Source organism: Fundulus heteroclitus, unplaced genomic scaffold, assembly GCF_011125445.2.
Source record: "Fundulus heteroclitus isolate FHET01 unplaced genomic scaffold, MU-UCD_Fhet_4.1 scaffold_698, whole genome shotgun sequence".
In the NCBI taxonomy this organism is placed as follows: domain Eukaryota; kingdom Metazoa; phylum Chordata; class Actinopteri; order Cyprinodontiformes; family Fundulidae; genus Fundulus; species Fundulus heteroclitus.
This window is the reverse complement of record NW_023397141.1, coordinates 34806-61939: the sequence shown is the minus strand read 5'-3', so window position 1 is coordinate 61939 and position 27134 is coordinate 34806. Positions and strand designations below refer to the sequence as shown.

Below are 27134 nucleotides of genomic sequence, written 5' to 3'. Positions count from 1 at the left end.
TTGGAGAGGAGAGCTGCCAAAAACAGGCTCTCTGTGCTGTAACTTACTTTGCTGACTGAGCCCCTGAGCTGTTGGCCATTTAGTCTGTTTGTAACCCCACAAGAGACACGAAAGCAGAACCGACACCGGCCTTTCTGCTGACCGGTGGCACCAGAAATCACCCAGTTTACCTCGACGCTGTCTCCTCTCCCTGGCTAAATCCATCCATCCATTTTCTAACACGTCTATCTCTGTTGGGGTGGCGAGGGGTTGCTGGTGCCCATCTCCAGCGTTCACTGGGCGAGAGGCGGGTAGAACCTGGACAGGTTGCCAGTCTGTCTCAGGGCAGCACAGAGACAGACAACCATTCTCACACTCACACCTAAGGAGAATTTAGAGAATAATTAACCTAACAGTCATGTTTTTGGACTGTGGGAGGAAGCTGGAGTACCCGGAGAGAACCCACGCATGCACAGGGAGAACATGCAGACTCCGTGCAGAAGGACTTGAACCCAGGACCTACTTGCTGCAAGGCAACAGTGCTACCCACTGTGACACTGTGCTGCCCCTGGTTTATTTAATTCTATTTTATTTATATAGCACCAATTCATGGTGCATATCATCTCAAGGCACTTTACAAAGTCAAATTCAATCAGATTTTACAGATTGGTAAAAAACAGGAAGAACCTCCAGCAGAGCCAGGCTCAGTGTGAACGCTGGTCTGCAGCCTGCTGCAGTCACTGAAAGGATCTACTGACACGGGTTTTTTGTTTGGTTTAGTGCATAAGATCCAAGTTTGAGGTCAAAGTATGGAGATACATTAGCGCCACAAAGTTTGTTAATAAGAGAAAATTACCTGAAACTGAAAAATTTAAAAATACTGTGATAAAAGTATACAGAGATAAAGCCACACATGGAGCTAAATTCCTCAATCTGAATACCTGAAATTGTAATATGAAAAAATATAAATTAGCAATTGGAAGCTAAATAAGCATCAGATACTTAGTATTTTTCCAAGTTATATTAAACTAAAGAATGTGATTAAAAAATAAACAGAATTGAATTTCAAGCTTAGCTTCACTTCACAATATTTTGAAGGTATTTGTTTGCGTGTTTAACGCTGTGCTACCAGCTGGAGGAGTCATATTTCTCGGTGGACTGGAATTATATCAGAGAGCCTGCTAATAGCCGGCACATCTGCCACAATAATAATCCTCTGTCTGCCTGAAGCATCTTTATTTCTTTTGTCTAATATTGCAACTGTATTGTAAAAAATAAATAAAATAAAATCTGAACATATTTAAGTGAAACTTAAAAAAATTTAAAGTTTGATTAAATAAATTAATTTAATATCAATTGATATCTAAATATATTTTCGTTTCACTACTTTTTATTTAAACTCCATCTTTTGTTTTAGATTTAAACTTCACGTTTCAATGCTTCGACTCTTAATGATCTCAGTTGCAAATATTTCTGTTTTCCCCTAAAACACCAAGTCAGAGGCTCACAGAAGCCTTTTCCTGGATGACAACACAATTTGCATTCCTGAATATTTTACATTTATTTTAAACAACGATGATTTATCGTTTCACTTAAGCTTCACGTAGAAATATTTTTTTATAGAAAAATCCAAACATCACAGAAAGTAAACTGATTTAGTTTAATTCTAAGAAATGGATCATGACCCGGAAAGAGACGTACCATTTTGTGGAAACGTCAGAGCAGACCATAAACAGCGTAGCAGGGACTAAATCCTTTCTGCCCATTCAATATGATGAAGTTCTCTTCAATCAGCCTCTAATCAAGACGTGTGGGTTTCCCTCCTGAAGCTCTTTCCCCCGCTGCCCAACCTTGTGTAAGTGGAAATGGATGTAATCAGTTCCAAACCAGGCGTTGCAGCTAAAGTTGCATCAGGAATCCACATTCTCTGCAGTTTTGACCAGCAGTAAATACCGCGGCCTTAAATCAGGTTAGACCATTTAAAGGGACGGTCGGTCCAAACTCTCTCAAGACGCCGCGGCGTGAAGGTGTTTCTGTGGCGCTGGACTTCATGTCTTTATTCTGCCTCTGATGAGAAATTAAAGAAGAAACACAAACATAATTCTTTTCTTTGTCAACTATATGGACTTTAATAAACCTGAACTAAGACGGTTGCACTGGAAATCTTTGAAACACGTGGAACACGTCTGAAATATTCCTCAACTAGTCCCAAAAACTCTTATTAGCATATGAAAGGCGTGAAAACTAATGAGCTCAGGAGAAATTCATCACTTTGAGGACTAAATGATTTATTCCTCCTGCAGGCAGAGTGAAAAGCCTTAAATGTTTCAGATTAAAAGACATTATTACTCTGTTTGGCTCTAAACAGCTGATCATTTCCTTTTCTTCCTTTGCAAAGCAACGATTGAGTTTAGACTTTTTTAGATCCCCGAAGGGAAATTTGTTTCCACAAGTAACCGTCACACAATCACACAATCACACAATCACACAATCAATACAGACTACAGACAAGACAGAAGAATAAGAAGCGACTAATAAAATTTAAAAGAGATCAATCTAAGAGACACATTTGTAAAAGATATGACACTGGAGCTGAGATTAACGATGAAAGCTCAGGTTGAGGTTAAAGTTAAACCAACACGTTTCTGGCTTTGGTCACTGATCTAGACTTGAATAGGTCCATAACGTTTGATTATTATGAGCATAATAAACACATTTAACGCGTTTTTAATTGCTATTGAAATGTTAAGAGCATGCATTGCCCCCCACACTGAGCTCACATGTGTCTACCCTGCAGAAATGTCTGCGGTTTAACCCCGACGCCACCGTGTGGAAGGCCAAACAGCAGGTGCTGTGCTCCCTGACCGAGTCGCTGCGAGACGTCCTGAACTACGGCCTGTTCCAGCCGGCCACAGACGGACACGATGCCAAGTTCCTGGAGGAGGAGAGGCCCCTCAGAGAATACCCGCAGTCCTTTGAAAAAGGGGTGCCGTATTTGGAGGTACGCGGTCAGCCTCGGCACAGTGTGAGGTTCACCGTGCTTCCTGAAGATGTCACTGCTGCTCCTTGGTGGAGCCTCAACAGATGAAGGAGTGTGTAACTAATAAGAGACACATTCCTGACCAATTACGCAAACTACAATTAACTGCATTAGATACAAGCCTCCACATTTATCAACATCCTTGATAAAGAAGCTCAAAGAAGCCACGAAAATCTATGCAATACAGTCTTATTTATGCTACCTGAACCTTTTTCACAGTTTGTTACTTTCTTCCCCTTAATCTAATGTACTTTTTAGGGATTTGATACCCTGCAGACTCAGATAAGCTCCACTACAAGCAGTCGCAGATATATGTAGTTACATAATGAATAGATATAGTCCACCTGTGTGGGACTTAATATCAGCATAGACCAAGTTTTTAACTCCTCGCAGAGCTCTGTTGAGCCCATCATCTGAAAACCTAGAGAGTTCAACGCAGCTGCAACCTGCCAAGAAATGGCCACGCTCCAAAAATAAAGTTAAACATTTAATCACGGGCATCAGAGCCGTTAATGACTGATTCTGATCAACTGAACCTCTTTTATTATCAGTTTGTTGAGTTGATTTAAGGAAAACTAAAACGGATTTCATTCCGAGATTAATAAACAACTCCAACCAATTCGTAGTATGGATGATTTTCCTGATCTATTTATAACAAGCTTCTTTATGCCTGGTATTGATGAATGAAACAGTCAAACCAGACAAGGTGGTTTACTTTATTCTGTAGTTTTGTACTAAGAAGGCCTCATATTGTTCAGCTGAACACATTCAGATTCCACAGACTCTAGTTGTCTTTTGAATTAGTGTGAATATTTCTCTGGGTTTAAGGCACAAAGAAGTAAAATTGACCCTTTAATTTCCCCCATATTTTAAAAGCTATATCTGTAAATTCATCTTTGAAGTCCTACGTCAAACACAAAAGGAGGCAGACAGTTTATTTCCCCTGTTTGGCATATAAATGCTGAACCAGATAAAATGTGTCTCTACATTAAATCTGTTGTCTCCATTTTTGTGGCTGTGTGTCATCAGTTGGAAAAATCGAGGCTCTCTGACTTTCTCTTCTCTGTTTCTGTGGCCGGTGTAGTTTCGTTATAAAACCAGGGTTTACAAACAGACCAATCTGGATGAGAAGCAACTGGCCAAGCTGCACACCAAGGTATGAAATCTCTGCCTCTGACCTTCAGGTGTTTAGAAATACTGTAACATTTATGAGAAATCTGATGCTTTTTCATTTGCATTAGAGTTGACGCTTTGATTGCTCCCTCTTCTAATGCAGGCGAGTCTGAAGAAATTCATGGATTACATCCAAACCAGCGCTGTGGACAAGATGGGCAAGTTCTTAGACAAAGGCCTGGATCCTAACTTCCAGGATCCTGACACTGGTGGTGAGGAGAGCTGCACAGCTGACATTTTCCTTCATCCTTTACCAGCTTAAAGCTGAAGTAGTGACAACTGACCTGCATGGCTTTTTGCAAATCTTTGCAAGAACAAATCTTCCAAAAACTCTGAAGAAAAAGAATTTATAGCAGCTTTCTTTGAACAAATCATTTTAGGCCTTGCATTAACAACACAGGCTTAGAGCTGTGCAACAGATCGAACTGTCAGCGTTTGCAATACCACAATGGCAAAGGACTCCTTGGACACATTTGGCAGGATGCTATGTATCAGGTGTCATCAATGCTTTACCTTCTGAATGTGGATAACATATGTGACCGGTGGGATAGACTCCCCTTAATGCCCACCTGGTCCACACCGTCAGCTGCTGGGATGCTGAACCCTGTGGAGGATGCTGGGAACCTGATATACCGTAAATGGGACAGAAACACTGATTTACAGTGGCTGTCAAAAGTGTACACACCCCTGTTTAGAGGCCCGCTTTAGGTGATGTAATTATAGATCATGATAAATCATTTTAAAACTTTTTCTGTAAGAATGTGTCTTATCCTGTATAATTCAACCACAAAAACAATCAAATCCTCCAGGGGAGGACATGTAACACATTAAAAAGCTGCAAAAACCTGTTAACACTCTTAAACTAATACCTTGTTTGTTTGATTTCTTTGGGTTCTGCAGGGTAACCGCCTGACATCCATTATGCATTAAACTGAAATGAAAGTCAGCTGTCCTGGCTGCATTTCCCTGACATTTGCTTCCTGTAGCTAAAACCCAAACCTGGCTCTAAAGGAGCTCATTGCACAAAGGTATCAGTCAGGAGAATAATTCACAAAGCTCCACAGTGTCGTTTATAGAACATAACACAGCAATCGTCAATCATTAGAGAAAATATGGTATAAAAGGGACATTTTTAAAAGTATTGAAAAGGCAGGATGGAGGCAGATCGGGGAGTTTGGCGGCGACACCAAAGTTCTGTTTGTGTTCTGCATGTGGCGACAATCTGCTGAATACTTCATATATCTGGACTGGAGCTGCACCATATGAGCACAACATGACACTGATAATATTCTTGAATCTTGCAGACACCCTACTCTTTGATTTTGTGCATCATAATGTCCTGAAGCTGTTGGATCCTGGCCAGTTTGATAATTATCACTTCAGGGCATCCAAGTGGTCAGAGTTATTATTGGAAAGCGCTAATTTGATGCATGGCACTTGAAATGCTCTTGCATCAAGCCGATTCCTTGCAGCTGTGTTTTTGCACATCATAATATTGAGATCAGGTTTGTGAAAAGACATATTTTGCAGCTATAGTCAAGACTGACCGTTTTCTTGTGAAGAAACTATTCAGACCGTTGGCCTGGTGGGAGGCAGTGATTGGTGTTGCAGTTTCAAAAAGCAACTCTGGGCGTCAACAAAGAAGTGAGATACCAACAGTGAAGCATGGTGGTGGTAGAATCATGCTATGGGGTTCATTTTGTTCAGCCAGAACTGGGATTTTTTTAAATAAATGTAATTAAAATTATGAACTGTTTCAAATACCAAGAAACCTGAAGACAAAGATAAAAATTTTTTAGCACTACAATGAGTCCGAGCTTAAACCCAGATTAGCAAAAGAATGGCTTCATCAGTCCTGATCCAAACCTGAAACAAGCTCCACATGTGCCGCGCTGATAGACTCCCACCTAAAGGCGACTGAGTGCTTATCAAAAGATCATTCAATGAAGGATTAGTTCAGGGATGGGAAAACGTTTGCCTTCAGGATGTTGCTCCTGTTTTTTCTGTTCAAAGTTGTTTGGATTTCTGGATGCATGTCAAGTTATTTGAAGATGTTGGAATTATTTGTCATGTTCTGATTTTTGACCTCACACAAACCTGCTATTTAAACTGGGGTGTGTATACTTTAGAGAGCCTGAGTAGATGACCAGAAAGCAGTGCAATGGCTTTTCATTACCTTTAATAAAAATTACCTTTAAGAAAACTTAACAAATGACCTTTAATAAACAATTAAAGCTGTTTTGGCTTAAAACATTCAGTTCACTCAGTGACCAAAATCTAGATCTATTGTCAAAGAAATCTTTCTTTCTTTCTTTCTTTTCACTTTATTTTTGTAAATGATCCAACATTAAACACTGGAAACAGTAAAAAAAAAAAAAAAAAAACAACGATAAACAAACAAACCCACAATTTACCAAAAAAAGGAATAGGCTGAAGCAAAGCTTATTATTGCCTACCCTGTTTTATACTTACGACCTTTACAACCTACCAGGTTCTTTACAGTACATATATAAATATTATCAATCTAATTATAAATCTAATCTAATAATATAAATCTAGTCTGGGTATCCCTTTAACCTGTAAATAGTTTTAAGCAGCTAAGTGACCGGACGCCTCTGCTGTTTAAGCTTAACCTTTAAAGCGTTTCTAAGCCTGGCCTGGCGTGTTCTGCCCCTCGGCCTGTCGGATGTTGTCCCAGCAGTTTGTAGGGGATCAGAGCCAGACGCTGACTGGGGGCTTTTCCCACATCCTGTAGGTGTTTAAAGGCCACGGCACACGGCTCATTTACAGCCGGGGCGTGATGCTCGGATTCACTCCAACCGCTCTGAGAACAAGTGTCAAAACACAGATTCAGGCCTGTAATCAGGGGTGTGAAGCGTGCTCCCGCTGCACAACACCAGGGGGCAGCAGAGAGTCACAGTGAAACAGAAACAAAGTTGTTTTAAAGTCGCCAAAGAAACACACCAGCAAGGCGCTGATGGATAGAAATGAGAGAAAAATGGTCTCCCCCACCGACCCAGGCTGGTTTGTGTCAGAGGTGCCTCATTTCTATCTCATGGAAACAAAGTCCAGTAAGAGAACCATCAGAAGAAGTCCAGACCAAATATTAATTAGTTGTTTACCTGAGATCCACAGAAAGTGATTAAAGACAAAGTCTGCTGTTGATGGATGCCATCACTGAACACTGACCGCCTTTAAGTCCTTAAATGCTGGTCCAACATCATCCGTCTGTCCGTCCATCTTTGTAGGCTCTGGATTTAAGTCCCACAGTGCAAAAAAGGGAACTAAAAGTAAATTAAAAACTTCTTGAAATGAGTATAATTTCCCTTAATTTGAGCAGATAATAAGACTATTTGCTATTTTAATGAGTATTTTACCCCTAAAATAAGATAATTAGATACCCTGCTCTTGAAATAAGACGATGGAGATGAAATGCTCTTATTTTAAGTGCATGAATCTTATTCCATTAGCAAATAATCTTATTTACATGCGCAAATCAAGGACAAATACACTGATTTCAAGAGAATTTTATATGCTTTTAGTTCCCTTTTTGCAGTGTAATCCCTCTGGAAAACAGAGATTCACTTTTGTCACAGCCGAACAGTGATTTAAATGTTTATCGTGGATCGTAGGAAAAATAAATTAGGAAAGAACGAATGTTTGACTGAGAAGGTGTGTTATCTGTGGGTGTCTTAATGAGCTGATGTTTGGCTGCCACTGTAAACTTGCTGCATTTCCTCCTCATCTGGCGAGGGTCTCAGGTCATCCCTCAATGCAAACTCCTTCAAAAAGCACAGAGAACCGTTGATCGACACTTTGGCCGTGATATTCTGGACACACAGCTGGTTCATTCAGATACAGACCCGTGAGTCACCAGGAGAACAGGTCTCACCTAACCGCCTGCTTCTTTTCCTGTTAAGGAAAGCGAATGCAAACTATTGCTCCTTGTATGAAATGTAGACATTTATTGGCTTTGCAAGAGAGTACAGCATTAAAACACCTTCCAAACCAAAGCAAACAGCGGCCTTGTGTTGTGTGCAGAGACTCCTCTGTCGCTGGCAGTGCAGTGCGAGCCAGGTGGAGGAGAGGCCATCCGGGTCCTGGTGGACAGTGGCGCTCACATCGACTTCCGTGCCAAAGACGGACTCACGCCGCTTCACAAGGCTGTCCGAGGCCACCGCCATACAGCCCTGCTGGTAAACACTCACACACCGTTTTCATCTGATGTAACAGAACAGATGAGTTTTCCCCTTCGAATGCTTCAGCGTCTGTATTTGTGACATCCATGTTTGTGCTGAGACTGAAACAGGATTATCCTCGTTTGTTCAGAAGTTGAAGCCAGAAACACACAGACAGCAAGCAACGCTCCCACACTGCAAAAACAGATCTAAAAACAAGTAAAATTAATGTTTTTGTCCTAGATTTGAGCAGGTAAATATTATCTGACAATGGAATGAGTATTTTGACCCCTAAAATAAGATAATCAGACATCCTGCACTTTAAATAAGATGATGGAGATGAGTTGTTCCTATTTTAAGTGCAAAAACTTTATTCCATTGGCAGATGATCTTATTTACCTGCTCAAATTAATGACAGATACACTAATTTTAAGAACATACTACTTAATTTTAGTTCCGTTTTTGCAGTGCACAAAGAAAATCCATGTGATAGAAGATGAAACCACCTGTTTTAAAGAGCCTTTTACACATTAAGTTTTTTATTTTGGATGAAAATTCAAAGGAGAAACCGGAGACGGCATAAAAATACCTGTTGCTGTTTTGTTTTCTCCTTTTTTAAGACACTAATAAATGCTGATGATGTGGCAGCGTAGCGTCTGATGCTGCCTAACAGCTCCTGTCTGGGTGCACCCTGCAGGTCCTGATCTCTCTGGGTGCGTCTCCAGACTACAAGGACCGGCGGGGGCTGACACCGCTATACCACACTGTGCTAACGGGGGGCGACACCTCCTGCTGTGAAACACTGCTGTACCACCGCGCCAAGCTGGGCATCAGGGACGAGAACGGCTGGGACGAGACGCATCAGGTACATTAGTGCGTGCTCAGAACCAGAAGGTAACACCCACGGGGAGAAATCAAGAGATTCTGAGCAGAGAGTAAAACAAAAAGAAACAAAGCGGCTGCAGCGGTCCGTTTGGACTCAGATGTAAAAGCAACAGAGGAGTTTGTGTGCCTGCATCCCTGTTTCCATGTCTACCTTTCGTTCCAGTGTGTGCCGACATCATTCATCCACCTCTCACCCTTCATTCCAACCATCCTGCTTCTGTGATCATGTAACACGTATGAAGTGGACGAACCGGGAAGACAAGAAAGGTATCCAATGTTTAATCTTCCTGCGTTCGCCGTCAGCATTCATCTCGTCTGCAGTACTTGTCTGTCGCTGATTCGTCCTTCGCTTGATGGATGGATGGATGGATGGATGGATGGATGGATGGATGGATGGATGGATGGATGGATGGAGGGAGGGATGGATGGATGGATGGATGGATGCGTGCCTCTTAAATTCAGCTACTTCTGTTAAGTAAATTAACTTGGAGTGACCATCCCTGTTTTCTTTAGTTTTTCATGGTGTCCAACAAACATAAATAAATCACATTAACCTGTCCCATTAGTTTGTGCGTTTCTCCTTACCATTAAAGTTGTGTTTTACGCGTCCACAGAACTTGAATGGGCATGCTATGGGGTAAGATAACTGTCAATAAAAAGGTTCAGAATTTGTACGCCAAGTCAAAAACGTGATTAAATTTGTGTTTGTTCCTTGTCAACTCATATAAACGTGTCATATGTGAGAATACAAGTTTAGAAGTTACTAATTTACAAAGTTACAACTTTGCAACAATGCAAATACAGCTCACCAATTTACGAATCACAAAATTACAAGTACGACTCTACAAACTCTGATGTTACACAACTAACCAGTTGGTGGCGGTAATGACACGTGACATCAGGCATTTCATCATGTTCTGTTTTCTTTCTCTTCTTCCTCTTCTCGTTTATTGGTGGTTGGTGAACAACTGTCAGGTACAGTACCACCACCAACTTGAAGGTGTGTGACGCCTTCATCAGAGGTTGTAGATTCCTACTCCTAAATTTGTGATCTGTACCTGGATATATTGTAGCAAAATTGTAACTTTTAAAATTTACATTTACATTACATTTTACATTTACAAATCCAGACACCTACGCATACAGTTACCTTGCCCCATAATTCAGGTTCAGTACCACCACCAACTGAAAGGTGTGAAACTATGGAATAAGATAACTGCCAATGTAAATGTATGCACAGGTGTCTGAATTTGTAAATGTAAGTAAATAAATATGAATAAATTCAAGATTTGTGTTGGTTCCTTCTTGACTGATACATGTGATAGCAGATGTTTCATATTTGAGAATACGTTAAGTTTAGAAGTTACAAATACAAGTTACAAACAGTACATACAAGTACAAATCAGTAATTTACAAGAACAAAATTACACATTTACGAGGTCAAATCTACAACTCCTAAAGAAGCTGTTACACACCTTCCAGTTGGTGGCAGTAATGCACCTGAAAGTAATTCACCAACCACTATTAAACGAGAAGAAGAAGACAAAGAAAACAGAAGTTGTATCACTGAGCTATATTATACACTGGATTGCTGATTTTGCGGAAAAAATGAAGTCGCTGGCCGCCATCGCTTGCTACTCCCTACTCTCACAGAATCACATAGGATCTGGTTGCTATATCTATATATCTATATATCTATATATATATATATATATATATATATATATATATATATATATATATATAATAAAAAAATCCAAAATATTTCAGCACATGACTTTCTCAGTACTTGATAGTTTTAGAACATAACATAAAAGTATATGGCATTTGACATTTTAAAAGTTTTAACCCCCCCTGAACATGAGAAAATCCTCGTTATTCGTTGCTGTAGCGCACATATTCCCTGGTTACTGGAGGAAAATAGGGAGTACCAATATGGCGGCTGGTCGCTGTTAGAGCGACTCATTCTAACAGTGGGCTATTAGCACTCCAGTGTATAATATAGCTCAGTGGGTTGTATTCTAACAGATTCTTCAGGGGTTTTAGATTCATACTCATATTGCTGCAGAGTTGTAACTTTGTAACTTGTATTCTCACAGATGATATATGATGTCACACTATGTATGAATCGACAACTAGGAACAAATACAAATCTTAAATTTATTAATGTTTATTGACTAACATGTGCGTTTATATTGACAGTTATCTTACCCCATATAAAAGAACTTAATCAGGGGTTGTATATTTTTACTTGTAAATTTATGATTTGTGTTTGTATGTATTGTTACAAAGTTGTAACTTTGTAACTTGTTTTCATAATTTCTTAACTTGTATTCTCACAGATGAAACATATGATGTCATGTATGAATTGACAAGGAACAAATACACATCTTAAATGTTATCGCATTTATTGAATTACATTTACAAATTCAGACACCCACGCGTACGTTTATAATGACAGTTATCTCACCCCATAGAATGTCCAGTAAATGTAGCTTTGTTTTCTAATGATAAAATGAAAAATGATTTGGGGTTGAAGTCATTGCTTGCTTATAACAGTGTATTCTAGAATTAAATCTCTCTTCTGACTGATAACTTAGGAAGTATTCTTTTCTAATCATACTCTGGCTGCATGTATGCTCCGACAGATTGAAGGTTCCCGTTGTTCCTCATGATTGGATCTACCTTGAGTACTCTCATTGTTTTGTCGCCCGCTCGGATCAGAAGTGGTGTTAATTTAATCTGGTGTTACGTTACACCCTCTCACCTTGTGCCTCTCTCTCTCTCTCTGCTGGGTCCTTTCTTGCTTCTTTCCATTCAACTGTTCCTCTTTCCTGCTTCCTCTTTGTCTCTTATTTCCTCCTCTTTTGTCTCTCGGTGCATCCTCCATTTCTTCTCCCTGCTGCCTTCATGACAATGCACAGGCCTGCCAAAATGGGAACTCGCAGCATCTGGAGCACCTGCTCTTCTATGGGGCGGACTCCTCCTCCCAGAACGCCTCTGGAAACACTGCCTTGCACATTTGTGCTTTATACAACAAGGTATTTAACAAGAAGACACCACAGAACAGTGTTAATTTAGAAGAATCACTGAAAGCTGTACAAAGCTGTCTTCTTATAAGACTATTTTATTTACAAGTTACAGGACGTTTATTTCCTTTTTATTTTACATAATAATATAAGTACACAAGGAAAGGCTAAATCAGTGATTGATAATCATGAACGTATATTTCTCACCCAGAATCTGCTGTTTGTTGCAGGAAAGCTGTGCACGAATCCTGCTGTACCGCGGAGCGAGTAAAGAGATGAAGAACAACAGCGGGCAGACACCTTTTCAGGTGAGGGCTGCGTGCTGATTGGCTGATTGATATTTATTAGCTTCAAACTGTGAAGAGTTCCTAAACTGACTTTAAACTGTTATTATTGTCCGACACAAAGTCCTGGTTGTTATCAACATGCCTTTTAATTTAGATAAATCAACTTTTTTTTCCACAGAGAAGGCACTAATTACAAAGTTTCAATTTGGTTATACTGTAGTCGCTTGAAAAGAAAATGTTTCTTAATTGATTTCCAAAAAAAGGCACATTGGCACAGTAAATTAATCAATATTTACATATAAGTGGTCATTTAAATAAAATTGGAAGCACATAATGAACACATTCATGTCCAACATTTAAATTAAACAAATATTAGTGTCTTTTTGGCGAACTATGTTGACATTTTAAAATATTTCATGATGAAATGAGAAAAAGGGAAAATTAAATAAGATCTGAAATAATATTTGATTTCATCACCTAATGATTCAATTTCAACCTAAATTATTTGTGTTATTAAAAAATTTTTGCTCTGTGATGATGTTAAAAAAAAACAGCTTTTCTATTTTGACCAAAATAGTTCTGAGTTAAGGTTTTTAGAATTTACGCCTTTTCAGAGTTTTTGTTTAGAAAAAAAAAAATAAACAACCCTTTTTGAACATTAGCCATTTTTAAAATGTGCTTATTGTTTTGTATCAGGTGGCCGTTATGTCTGGGCATTTTGAATTGGGGGAAATTATAAAAAACCACCGGGATACAGATGTGGGTAAGTGCTGCACATCATCTGTTTGTTATGGTGATAAACTTTTTTATAATATTTTATTTACCTCATGATCTTCATGAACTGTTCCTTACAGGTCTTTTAGGGTTTTGGGCTGTTTTTTTGGACTTTGGCTGGTTTCCCCCCAGTTTTTTAAACACATCTGATTGTTTAGTGGACAAGGGGGGAACAACAATGGGAGAAAGGAAAAGATGCTTTAGAGAAACAGGAAATAAGTTGAGCAAAGACCTGACAAGGGACCTGAGAGACGCATCATCCTTCATCTGATCATCTACCTATGTGCTATTTATGCAAAGTTTTCAGCTAACACAGCATTAGGCGTTGCCTTATTGGTGATAAAATATTGTTTTCTGTCCATCAAACTGTGTAATTAAATGGTCGGGCACTTAAATGGGAAACGAAGCAGCCAAAGTCCAAAGAAAATGTTGAGAAACGCCAAGGAACTATTGATTAAGAATCTGGCTGCTTGGTAGCAAAGCTTAAGGAGGTGACGGCTAACTCATGATGCTACAGATCATGTCTGTGACTATGTTGAGGATGGGCTTTGTTTGCCTCCTAGTTCCCTTTGTGGAGTCTCCAAAGTACGCTCCCCAGAGGAGGGAGAGCACCCGGACCCTGGGGGTGCCCCATCCTCACCCCTTCCTGCGGGCCAACAGCGACAGCAGCATGAACCTGCCGGACTGGATGGCCGTGCCCAACGCTCCCAGCTCCAACATCGTTTCTGTGCAGGTATGCCGCTTCTGATCAGCGAGCTTAAGTAAAACACTTTGACTGACAAACGAATAGTACTAATTAAAACAAATTTATAGAGATTTACGAGGTGTAATTAGCATGAATGCATTCAGAACAGAAGAGCAGGAGGATGCTAAGCGTAAATATACTAATTGTGCTCACCTTCCTGCTTGTCTTTATCTCAGGGCTATAAACATACAGGAACCCTGCGGAGCTCCAGCAGTCCCAGAGGAGCGAGGACCAGATCCCCGTCCCGAGGCAGGATCGGAGACAAGGAGGACCGCAGCAGGCAGAGTCAGAGACGGGGGTGAGTCTGGCTGCAGGGATGGGCTCCTGGTTCCTCTAAACGCAAAAAGAAAACTCAATCTGACTCGGAGGGAGTTGTACTCAGTCCAAAGATTTATAGAAGAGAAGGGGGTGGCAGGAGATCATCCTGGCGGACTAATCGCTGGAGGTTTCAGAGATAGGAACTCAAAGTGAGGGTTCTGGTTTAGGAAGAACCAAGTCAGTGACGGACCTCTCCTGCAGAGAAGGGAAGATCAAGGGCTCTGCATGAAAAGATCTGAGAAGATGTGGATGATGAGAGGGATGGAGGGGAGAGAAAATGAGGGTTGGGGTGACAGAGGAAGAGGGTGTGGATAAAAGATGAAGGAGACAGAAATGAGGGATGAAAGAGGAAGGAATCAATGAGGGAAGGAAGGAAGGAAGGAAGGAAGGAAGGAAGAAAGGAGGCATGAATGAGGGATGAAGATGATAAAGAAAGGAAGAATAAAGGATGAAGGATTAACGACATGAGGATAAGGGATGATGAGATGGAGATGAGGGACCATGGTCCTGTTCCCAGACAGAAGTAATCAACTCTGTGCTATCGATTGGATAAATTGAGTAAGCATTAAGAAATGACATTAGCAGATAGAATAAGACTAATGAGCTCTAAAAAGCTTATGCTGAGTCCTTAAGTAAAGGTTTTTTTTTTTTAGATACTCCTTTCCCTAAACCTGAGGAGAGTTCAGTAAAGAAGTTAAACACTTGTATGCAGTTGGGGGGCATAAATCCCTCTTAAATCCTCTCCTGACTTTGACTAGGCCTCCCCCCACCACCACCACCACCACCATCCAGACGGCAGGCCAGCGCAGACGTCTCTACAGCGCCGTCCCAGGAAGAGTCTTTGTGGCAACGCGATCGCACTCTGCTCAGGGCGAGCGGGAGATAAGCTTCAGTAAAGGAGACCGAGTCAAAGGTGAAGCTCTACAACATTTCCACGCTGTGACAAATCTTTCTTCCTGATCATGTTCCACAGTTTCCCTCATAGGTGGCTTTGACCTGCTGCAGAGTTTGTAGTTTTCCTTCTTGCCTGTTACGACCATGCCTTCACTGATAAAGTCTAATGAAGAAGGCAGGGATGAAGAATAGAGGAGGCAGTGAGGAAGCAGCTACAATACCTTGTTAAAGTATTCACACCTCCAAACCTTTCATGTTTCATTTCGTAACAATTAATAACATCAGTATATCTATCTGGACGTACCACTGACAGATAGCAGAAGAGGCTGATATAATCCTACCAATGGCTGGAGAGGCTGGACTAGGACCGCCCTGAAGCTCTGATCATGGCAGCAGCAGACCTTCAGCATCAGATCTACCTGACCAGGTGTAGGCGATGCAGAGAGGCCCAGAAACCATCCAGCATCTCACAGCAGGGTGTAGGATACTAGCAGGGAAGGAATAGATGGAGCGCTATAACCAAGAGGCTGGTACAGTGGACAGAAACATCTGTTCAGAACACCTGGAGACCCCCCAGGTCAGCATGGGAGTCACCTCCCCAGGTGGTGGAGAACCACAGAAGATCCTGTGGGACTTCCAGATACAGACAGACTCAATGCTAACGGCCAACCAAGCGGACGTTGTGATCATTGATGAGCAGCAGAGGACAGCTGTGATGGATGTGGCCATCAGGATGGAAACATCAGGAAAAGAAGAGAAACTGGAGAAACACCAAAGGCTCAGGGAGGAACCAGAAAGAGCCTGGAAGGTGGAGACAGCAGTAGTGTCCGTGGCCTTTAGAGCAGTAACCCCCCCTCTGGAGAAGTGGCTCCACCAGGAACCTGGAGAGACATCAGACATCTCAGTCCAGAAGATCTGAGGAACAGCTGAGATCCTAAGAAGAACCCTCAAGCTCCCAGGCCTCTGATAGAGGACCAGAGCTTGTCCACAGATTTGACCTTTATGGAAGGTTAAAAACAAGAAAGACAACAGTAGTTTAACTTTTTACGCCTGCATACGAGGAGACTCACCGTAAATATCTCTTTGCATTGAACTGTTTTATAAGTGACACCGAGCTTGATGCGCTGCGCGGTGTGAATGGTGGGTGCCTGCTGGAAAACAAACGGCTCTAGGTGCTAAACAAGCTAATTAAGCGTTTTAACCATTCGCTGCCATCCGTGCTTCATCCCGCTGGCAGCAAGTGTGGAAATTGTAGGAATTTGTTACAATGAATGTAAGCTAAAGGTACGCTCGACTATAAAGGGTAAAAGCTCCACGCAAAGTCCTCTCACAGCTCATAGTGTGGTCTAGTATGTGGCAGCCTTCATGCTATGGGAATACTGTTCCAGTGCAGGGAAATTAAGCTGGTCAGAGTTGATAGGAAGACGAATGGAGGGACGGACCTAAGACCCGAGAAAAAGGTGAACGACCCAAAACATAGAGCCAGAGATTAAATGAGATTATATCACACCACACATGTGATATAATCTAATGAATAATGTGTTTAAAAATGGCTGAGTACAGACCCTCTTCATCTATTCTGACTGAGCTAAAGCTATTTTGAAAAGAACAAAGGACACAAATGTCCCTCTCCAGATCTTCAGCGTTAACTGCAGTGAAAGGTGGTTCTACCAGGTGTAGGATCAGCGGGGCTTAGTTCAAATGCACGCCACAGGTTTTTATTTATGAAACTAATATTGGAAAACCATGTTTTGTTTTTAATTGGGTGTCTCACATGAATTCCTAACAAAATGCACCCTAGTTTGTGATTTTTAATGTGGCCAAATGTGAAAAGGTTCAAAGGATATGAATACTTTTGCAAGGCAATGTAGGGATGGAGGAGAAGAAGAGTAATAAAGGGGTATAGAGTTGAAGGTTAGAGGTTAATGAGAACATGGCCGTGAGGCACCTCTTATTATCCTTTCACTGGTCTACATCTTGGCAATCAGACATCTGCTGGTAAACAAAACGGCTTCATTACTAGTCTAGAAAACTTTCTTTTACCTCTGGAAAAGCTTTTTCAGAGGTATGGCAGGGTGAGGATCAGCCACTGGGCTTTAACTAGGCCAAAACAAGAGAATAAGGCTGTGATATTTTAATAAAGGTGGCCTTGGATAAGTTTCTGAAACCAGCACTGAGTTCCTCCATCTTGGTCTTCTAACTCGGCGCTGTTTGGTAATTACTACCTGACCACAGGTGGTTTAGGTTTAACATGAGTTTGTTAACCAGTCCTAACGTGAGTGTAAGGTCTCCATATATGTTTGTATCTAATGTCTGCAGGTATGAATATTTGTGTGTTTGTGAGTGAGTCTAAAGTGTCGCCAGGTATGTATGTCTTGGTGAGTATGTAGGGCGTTTGCATGTTCGTCTGTGTCTTATCTGTTCTTTTATTTTCCAGTCTGCACACCTCTGGTTATCTTTTCCTTTCTGTTCTCCTCGTTGTCTGCGTGTGAGACTGTCTGGGCTGGTTGTGTTTTCTTTATTTGACTTCTTTCCTTTTGCCTTGCAGTGCTGAGCGTCGGCGAAGGCGGCTACTGGGAGGGGACGGTCAGAGGGCGCACGGGCTGGTTCCCCTCTGAGTGCGTGGAGGAGGTGGTGCTTCGAAGCCAGGACAATCGATCAGGTCATCGCCATAAAATCACACAAACAGCCTCACATCAGTGACCGCATGTGGAAAAATATTCAACGTAAACCATCGGTTTCCATTGCCTTCCACTCTCAAGCCCAGCATAAAGCTAAATCTTCATTAAAGTAACAATAATATGAACGTACAGAATAAAACAGAGCAAAAACAAAGAACAAAATTATGTTTTATTTGTCAGTAAAGATGGAAATGTGTGTTGCTATATCCGCCACTGGATCAACTGGACCAGGTACCTTAAAGCTTTAAAAAAGGAATAAAAGTTAAGCACGCAGAGTAACAGATACTGATGCTGATCAATAAACCCTGAAACAGAGAAATATCTCCAAATGTATAAAGATCAGAACACAATAATAAACTAATACATTAAACAATAAGGAATGAACTAATATGGAAATACTGCAGAGATCAATAATGAACACAGAGAAATAAACTTAATATGGCAAGACCTAGAGAAGCATAAATAAATAACCATAAAAGGATCAAAATAAAACTAAAACCCAAACACCTGTTGATCACGACACCATGCTTAGTTTTTCTTCCAAACTCTGGATTTGATCAACAGTTCCATGCAGTCTTTAAAAGTTATCTTCCTTTGCTTCTTTTTAAATTCATGACAAAGGTTTTCCCAAACCAGCACATTAGCCTGTTAGCATCTTACTCCAAATCATCAAAGGGCAAACCGAGGATGATCTGCTCCTAAAATAGAACTACCAAGTAAACTTCATCTTTCTGCGCTCTCTTTGTCCAGATATATTGTCCATTATGTGTTTATTTAGGGGAAACGTGTTTTTATGTCAATTACAGGCAGAGCAGGTTTCAATGGAATCTGTAAGAAAAGAACATTGCAAGGATAATATACCACCTGCTGAAACCTGTTGTTAAAATCTGAAAACAATAAAAAATTAACAACTTCTGCAATTAAATAAACCATCTGTTGCTTTTTTTCTACAGGTTCCCTTTCTAAACCTTATGACATACTGTACAGAGTTTAATAAACAAAACTAAACCAGACGGGTTCTGTGCCATGAATCCAGTGACGATTTGAAGCAGAAAACATTTGCATATTGCAACGTTTCATAAATCCCCCGCAGAGACTACAACACATTAGACAGACTTAATTGATCATATTGTGATCCAGGTCATTTTATGTTTCAGAGAGTCGTGGAGAACGAGCCAAAAGGTTGTTCCGCCATTACACTGTGGGATCATATGACAGTTTTGATGCTCCAAGGTAGGAACACAAAGCTGGACTTCTCCCTTATATCTGTAAGAACAAATAAAAACTGCCTTTATGCTGACTGTGGCTTCACAGTAGATCAGGAAATCGCTTTACAGAAAAATGAAGGTGGTTGTTGCCTGGAATCCTAACGAGTTGAGCTGAAGTGAAGGTTTGTCCATCACAACCTCATGTCATGCATCCTGTCTGTTTCTGCTGGGTTTTTTTTTTTTTGGGCTGGCTGTTTTTCACCTTTTGCTCTGCTCCACTCAGCTAATCAGTGGAGCAGCTTCACCTGCGCTGAGCCTGATAGCCTGCGCATGCTTCACCTGGTACTCTGCCTATTTATTCCAGCCTCTCACTGTCAGTTTTGGCCACAAGATGGTTGTGTTTAAAACGCTTATTTTAAAAATGAAGCCCTTATGCAGGCAAAACGCTGACGGTTCTGTGGACAGAGGCACACAGGCAACACAGGGCAGACGCTCTGCAGCCCAGATCTGGCCAGGTGCATTAAACTGATGCTGGGCATGATCCGTGGTGTAATGGCTGACAGAGGTCTAGGGCTAGGCAAGATCTGAGGCCGAGAGAACAGTCCAGGTCAAATCCAGGAAACAAGAAGCCGACAAGGTATCTGAAAAGGGCGAGGAAAGAATAGTGAAGTCCAGAGACCTGGTCTGAGAACCTGGAAGGCAGGAGAGGATGAACGGCGGGTTGTTCTCACACGGTGGGTTGCAACGACTGGCTGTGAGAGGCAGGTACCAGGTGAAGCATGTAAAGGCAGTCAGGCTCAGCGCAGGTGAAGCTGCTCCACTGATTAGCTGAGTGGAGCAGAGCAGAAGGTGAAGGACAGCCAGGAAGGCCAAAAGGCAGCAGGAAATGGACACGATGCAGGACACCTCAGGGTAAAATGCGCCATAAGATTGGTCCAGAGTACCTCCACTGGTTATTTTAAAAGGTTTGGTGTTTTTTCCTCCTCCAGGAATGGAGACAAAGGCCTCGTCCGTTTAAATTGATGTTTTGTCTTCTAGTCGAGAAGAAGAGAAACCTAATTTTGCTCAGGAACAATGTTTACAAACCTAATTTATATTTCAAGATAGACTCATGGTTTGCTTTTCTTAGGTGATCAGAATCGTTTTATGTAAAGATTTTTTTTCCTGCCTTACAATCATTAATGACCACAATAAATGTCCTGCATGCCACGTCTAAATAAAATGAATCAATTAATACCACTTTCATCATAAAACATTTGTAGTTAATTTTACCTACTAATGTGTGTTAAGATAATTGGATAATTGCAGTTATATTAAAATGCGATACACTGAGGAGCCTTTGTACCATCTGTTCTTTAGTGACCTGGATGAGGTGCTGACAGCGTCTGGATTCTTTCCCTATCCAGGTTTATTTTGACAAAATAAAAACTCATCCAGGTTTCTGAGTGATAATCAGTTGTTTATTTCTAAAACTCATATCCAGGGTTATCAGGTTAAATCAGCGCTGCCATTTTCATTATTTTTTAGTGAGAAACGTCCTGTACACGCTGTAGTTGTGTGGCTTCTCATAATTATATCCTCCTCTTGTAAAGTGATTGATTTTGTCTTGTGTTGCCACACAGTAGATCACATGTATTGTTCAAACTTTCTCACATTTCTCATTGAACCGTTCCTGGAAGCCCTGAGCCTGGTTTTCTTTTTCTTTTCCTCCCATCACTGACTCTAAAACTCTTACAGTATTTTATTAACATTCAGCAACCGTGGCGTTTCATGTTAGCGACCCAGTCGACCAGCAAACTCACCACCGTATGTTTGTAGACACACGGCCGCGCACGCATTACTCATCATTCCTCCGCTGTTGCAGCATAGATGGAGTTGTTTGGGAGTGAAATTCTGACTCAGAGCCGCCCTCACATGGGGCTACTTTTATCATTTCACCTATTCCTCCTTTCATCCCTTCATATTTGGCTGCTTCGCCTGGACATTTCTGCTTCCCGCCCTCGCCTTCTATTCATCGCTGGGCTTCCAGCCCCCCTCTGGCACTTTTTAATTTTCTTTCTATCACCCTCACTTCCCCGCGGTGTCTCCATCTGGAGGTCAGACTGTGAAGGGCGCTCAGAGAGGAAGAGCCTGAATGGAGGAAGATTATGTGAGATTAAGATTATTATGAGGATCCTGTAGAAGTTCAGAGACTTTCTGTAAAATATTGACCTATGTTGACAAATCTGGTGAAGTCCTGATTGTCAGCCTGAGGATGAAGATGAAGGAGCTCCTGCTGTCATCCTCCTGAGCAGCGCTAGAGATCAGCCATCCATCCATCCATCTATCCATCCATCCATCCATCCCTTCATCTACCCGTTCATTAATCCATCCATCCATCCATCCATCCATCCATCCATATATGCATCCATCCATTCTTCCATCATCCATCCATCCATTCTTCCACCTGTCCATCCATCCATCCATCCAGTCTTCCATCCATCCATCCATCCATCCATCCATTCTTCCACCTGTCCATCCATCCATCCGTTCATCCATCCATCTATGCATCCATCCATCCATCCATATATGCATCCATCCATTCTTCCATCATCCATCCATCCATTCTTCCATCCATCCATCCATCCATCCATCCATCCATCCATCCATCCATTCTTCCACCTGTCCATCCATCCATCTGTCCATCCATCCGTTCATCCATCCATCCATTCTTCCACCCGTTCATCAATCAATCTATCCATCCATCCCTCCGTTCATCCATCCATCCATTCTTCCACCCGTTCATCAATCAATCTATCCATCCATCCATCCATCCGTTCATCTACCCGTTCATCCATCCATCCATACATACATCCATCTATGCATCCATCCATTCTTCCACCCGTTCATCAATCAATCTATCCATCCATCCCTCCGTTCATCCATCCATCCATTCTTCCACCCGTTCATCAATCAATCTATCCATCCATCCATCCGTTCATCTACCGTTCATCCATCCATCCATACATACATACATCCATCTATGCATCCATCCATTCTTCCACCCGTTCATCCATCCATCAATCAATCCATCATTCATCCATCCATCATCCATCCATCCATCCATCCATCTATCCATCCATCCATCCATCCCTTCATCTACCCGTTCATTAATCCATCCATCCATCCATCCATCTATGCATCCATCCATCCATATATGCATCCATCCATTCTTCCATCATCCATCCATCCATTCTTCCACCTGTCCATCCATCCATCCATCCATCCAGTCTTCCATCGATCCATCCATCCATCCATCCATCCATCCATCCATCCATCCATTCTTCCACCTGTCCATCCATCCATCCGTTCATCCATCCATCCATTCTTCCACCCGTTCATCAATCAATCTATCCATCCATCCATCCATTCATCCATCCATCCATCCATTCTTCCACCCGTTCATCAATCAATCTATCCATCCATCCGTTCATCCATCCATCCATTCTTCCACCCGTTCATCAATCAATCTATCCATCCATCCATCCGTTCATTCATCCATCCATTCTTCCACCCGTTCATCAATCAATCCATCCATCCATCCATCCATCCATCCATCCATCCATCCATCCATCCATCCCTTCATCTACCCGTTCATTAATCCATCCATCCATCCATCCATCTATGCATCCATCCATCCATCCATATATGCATCCATCCATTCTTCCATCATCCATCCATCCATCCATCCATCCATCCATCCATCCATCCATCCATCCATCCATTCTTCCACCTGTCCATCCATCCATCTGTCCATCCATCCGTTCATCCATCCATCCATTCTTCCACCCGTTCATCAATCAATCTATCCATCCATCCCTCCGTTCATCCATACATCCATTCTTCCACCCGTTCATCAATCAATCTATCCATCCATCCATCCATCCGTTCATCTACCCGTTCATCCATCCATCCATCCATACATACATCCATCTATGCATCCATCCATTCTTCCACCCGTTCATCAATCAATCTATCCATCCATCCCTCCGTTCATCCATCCATCCATTCTTCCACCCGTTCATCAATCAATCTATCCATCCATCCATCCGTTCATCTACCCGTTCATCCATCCATCCATACATACATCCATCTATGCATCCATCCATTCTTCCACCCGTTCATCCATCCATCAATCAATCCATCATTCATCCATCCATCATCCATCCATCCATCCATCCATCCATCCATCACGGTCTGTGTTTTTGCTCATATTCTGTATTCATTACTCGACCACTGCAGAAATATCTGCTTCTCAGTTTTTGGTGATTTTTTTTTTTCTGTGTATTTATACTTAAAAATAAAACATTGACTGACTGAGAATGAAGGTCTGGAAAGTATGGAAAGAAAAAAAAGCACATGGAAACTCCTGATGTTGAGACTTTTAAAGGAACTAACTCCGAATTCAGCTCAAATAGAGGGAATGAACCAATGTTCTAGGAGTGAGACATTATTCCCATTATAAAATAGTATTCATTTTAATGGATGTTTTATTTACCTAATTGTATTTCTGTTACATTCCATAGCCGAATCCTTCTTTCAAACAGTGTGTGTCTGTGTCCCGTTACGATGGATCCATTTAGGGGAGCTGCAGAGAACACCATGTATCCGAACACAAGCATGTGATCATGTGGACCTTCTGGCAACATTTGCTCCACCCAGCCCAGCTTTCTCTGTCAATGCACTCACAATCACGGCGGCGCAGCCTGAGAAGCGGGCAGGGAAACAAAAAAGCCTGAGACATGAGAGGAGAGAGGGCAGGAGCTGAGATCGAAGGCAGGAGGGAATTGAGAGGATGACAGGAACGGAGAGAAAATGCAGAGAGGCGAGGAAGAGGGCGGGAGGGCGAGTTGGCGAAGGACGGTTTAAACGTACATGGAAGGAAGCTCTGACGGAGAGATGATGTGAGTGCTTCAGAGAGGATCTCTATGCATCTATCGCTCTTTCCCCTCCTTCTTCTCGTCCTCCTCCAGCCACTCGTCTCCCAGCTGTTTCTCTGTCCTCCTCTTCTTCTCTGCATCCTCTCATTCATGCTTTGTTTACATCAATTGACAGGAGTTAGCAGGAGTAGTTTGAGAGCGCATGGAGGGCCCTCTGAGGAGATCGGTGCAGGTTGAAGGTAAACGCAGAGGTCTGAGCTGTAGGGCTGACAGCCTTATTTTGGAGGATTCTGAGGAGGAACACTCTGCATCCTGACCAGACTTCTTGCTTTCAGAAGTTCTTCAGCTTTCTTGCATTGCGTGGACGTCTCTTATCTCATATTTAGTTTTTCTCTCTGGCTTATCCGTTCATGAACGTAGTTTTTCTAAGAGAATCTCTCTTCTGTATTTTTGGGTGAATGTTTGGACTCACTGTGACGCTGAAAAATAAAACCTTCAGTGTTTTTTAGTCAAAGTTGACTCGCATTTGGAGCTGTTTATATTTCTATCCATCTTCACAAAAAAAAAGGAAATGTAATCCCAAAGCATGATGCTGCCACCACCATATTTCACATGAACATGTTTCCAGCAGCTCTTTCAGTGTTGCTGACGGTTTCTTGGCTGCTTCCCCATCAGGTCTGTCTTTTCAGTAATTTTGGAAAAGAATCCTGTCTTTCATTTCCTTTTTGTTTACATCTTATTACTGATACCTTTACACACCTTTTACATTTTTTGGTTCTTTTTAACCTCTCTGCAAACTAAAGATAAATTACAATAAATATATATTACAAAAATGAGAAATGTATTAGCATTTTTGATTGTTTGACTAATCTGTAAAATACGCAATTAAGAAAAAACTTTAAAACCATTATTTAAAAACGTATTAAACTTAATAAAATAAATTATAAAACAATTCTCTATGTTTTTAACATAGATATCCCCAATTTAAATCTGTATTGTTTAAAACATTTCAGTGTTTGAATAAATGTATTTATTTTATGTAGATATTTCCAGTATATTGTATTTAAAAGATCACATGTGGAAATAATTATTTTAACGAACATATCAATATAGTGAATTTTAACACCATAACTGCAACCTCAGCTAACAGGAAGCAGCTCAGATCTGCCATTCACTCGTCCACAACCTGCTCCACAAGTTAACAGCAACCTCTGAACATAACGCTGCTGATTATCGGCTCAATAACACAGATTCAATTAATCAATTATTCACGTGATAAATTCAAATGAGCTCAGTAATTTCAATTATCACAAGGAGGAGTGGACTGTTGCGTCAGGTAGATGCTGAACACTTTGGATTTAAACCCACTGACACGTGGTAAAACACTTAACCTGTGCAAGCTGGTGTGTCGCATTTGTTGTAAAACAGTAACAACTAAATGTGCCAATGCAACAAACATTCATCTACACCAGGGATGGGCAACTGGCGGCCCGGGGGCCGCACACGGCCCTCTTCATCACTTAGTGCGGCCCGCGAATAGATCAATAGTAATGTAATAATGATAAAAAAAAATGTTGTGCGTGCTACAACAGTTATTACGGTAGCTAGCCACGCTGCTGTTAGTGTTACAGATAGACGGTCTCCCTGTTCCCTCATTAATAAACTTTGAGATGGTGTGCTTGTGTTATTATGCCATTATATAACATAATTAGTTAAAAATTATATACAAACGACAATGTTATCATTATCGCAATAATTTCAGGGACATATTTTCGTCCAGCAAAATTTCTTAGTGTGACGAGCCTACTGTTAGTTCAGACCAGCAGTTTCTTTTCCATCAACTCCTTATTCTACTATATATATATATATATATATATATATATATATATATATATATGCCTAAATCAGCTTAATAACTTATTGACACTGAAGCTGAAACTACAAACTTCAATGTTTAAAAACAACAACTGGGATTTGATGTGATTGACCAATACCAAGTAGCACATTAACTCTGAGGAGGAAAGAAAAGATGCAAGATTAAACAGATATGCTGACCCCTGACACCCTGCATGTGCATTGTGCAAGAGACTGAGAGTCCTCCGTTATTATTATTATTATTATTATTAGTAGTAGTAGTAGCAACAGCATTTATCAGCTGCTTTAGTAATGGAGGATGCTGATGAACCTGATATTCAGCCGGACATAGTTAAGTTTAAGTTTATTGTGAGGGAATGAGTAACGGCAGGAGACAGGCAAGCAGGACCAGACTAGACCAGATGATTTAATGGCTGATGGTGCAGGCAGACAGGGATGAGCAGGGGACTAGAGGATGCAGGTAGTGACAGAGCAGAGCAGGCGATGTGGACCGAGGAACCAGCAGAACGGGCAGATCAAGCAGCTGGAAGTCATGAAAAAACAGGCAGAGCTGCAGAACCCAGACACAGGCGACGTTCTGCAGAAAGGAACAGGAGAGTCCAGCTGGCTGAGCACACAGGAAGCGTAGAGTCAAAGCACATCACACGAGACGAGACGTCTTGTGTGATCTATCTATCTATCTATCTATCTATCTATCTATCTATCTATCTATCTATCTATCTATCTATCTATCTATCTATCTATCTATCTATCTATCTATCTATCTATCTATCTATCTATCTATCTATCTATCTATCTATCTATCTATGACTTGTGCACTGTGCACCACTCTGAACGTGTCGTTCTCATTGTAATACACGGCGGTGGCAGCATCATGCTGTGGTTGTGGCTTCTCTTCAGCAGGACAGGGAACAGCTGGTCAGAGTTATGGGAAGATGGTTGGAGCTAAATGCAGGAAAAGCTGTTAGAGGCAGCAGAAGACGGCTCTAATATACGGTTTACATCAACGTGTTCATTAAGTTTGAACCATTTTAGAAGAATTGGCAAAGAAATCCCATGTGCAAAGCTTTTTAGAGACATTGGAGAGCTGCGACCGTCCACCATGCAGGCAGTTCTAGAAAGCTTGGACTCAGTGGAGGCTTAATACAG

At 41.4% G+C, this 27134-nt stretch overlaps 1 protein-coding gene across 5 annotated transcripts in view; it reads left to right on the top strand.

Moving 5' to 3' along the window:
* Positions 1-2776: 2776 nt before the first annotated feature.
* Positions 2777-27134, top strand: part of LOC105932807 (SH3 and multiple ankyrin repeat domains protein 1) — a gene marked incomplete at its 5' end in the record, with an annotated part of 55738 nt that continues 31380 nt past the window's right edge. For all 5 annotated transcript variants that reach the window (XM_036133895.1, XM_036133894.1, XM_036133893.1 and 2 more), the window contains 13 exon segments: positions 2777-2980; positions 4104-4175; positions 4296-4404; positions 8234-8388; positions 9068-9235; positions 12180-12296; positions 12515-12592; positions 13268-13334; positions 13909-14078; positions 14267-14388; positions 15167-15321; positions 17851-17964; positions 19141-19216. In XM_036133895.1, coding sequence (XP_035989788.1) covers positions 2777-2980; positions 4104-4175; positions 4296-4404; positions 8234-8388; positions 9068-9235; positions 12180-12296; positions 12515-12592; positions 13268-13334; positions 13909-14078; positions 14267-14388; positions 15167-15321; positions 17851-17964; positions 19141-19216 — 1607 coding nt within the window.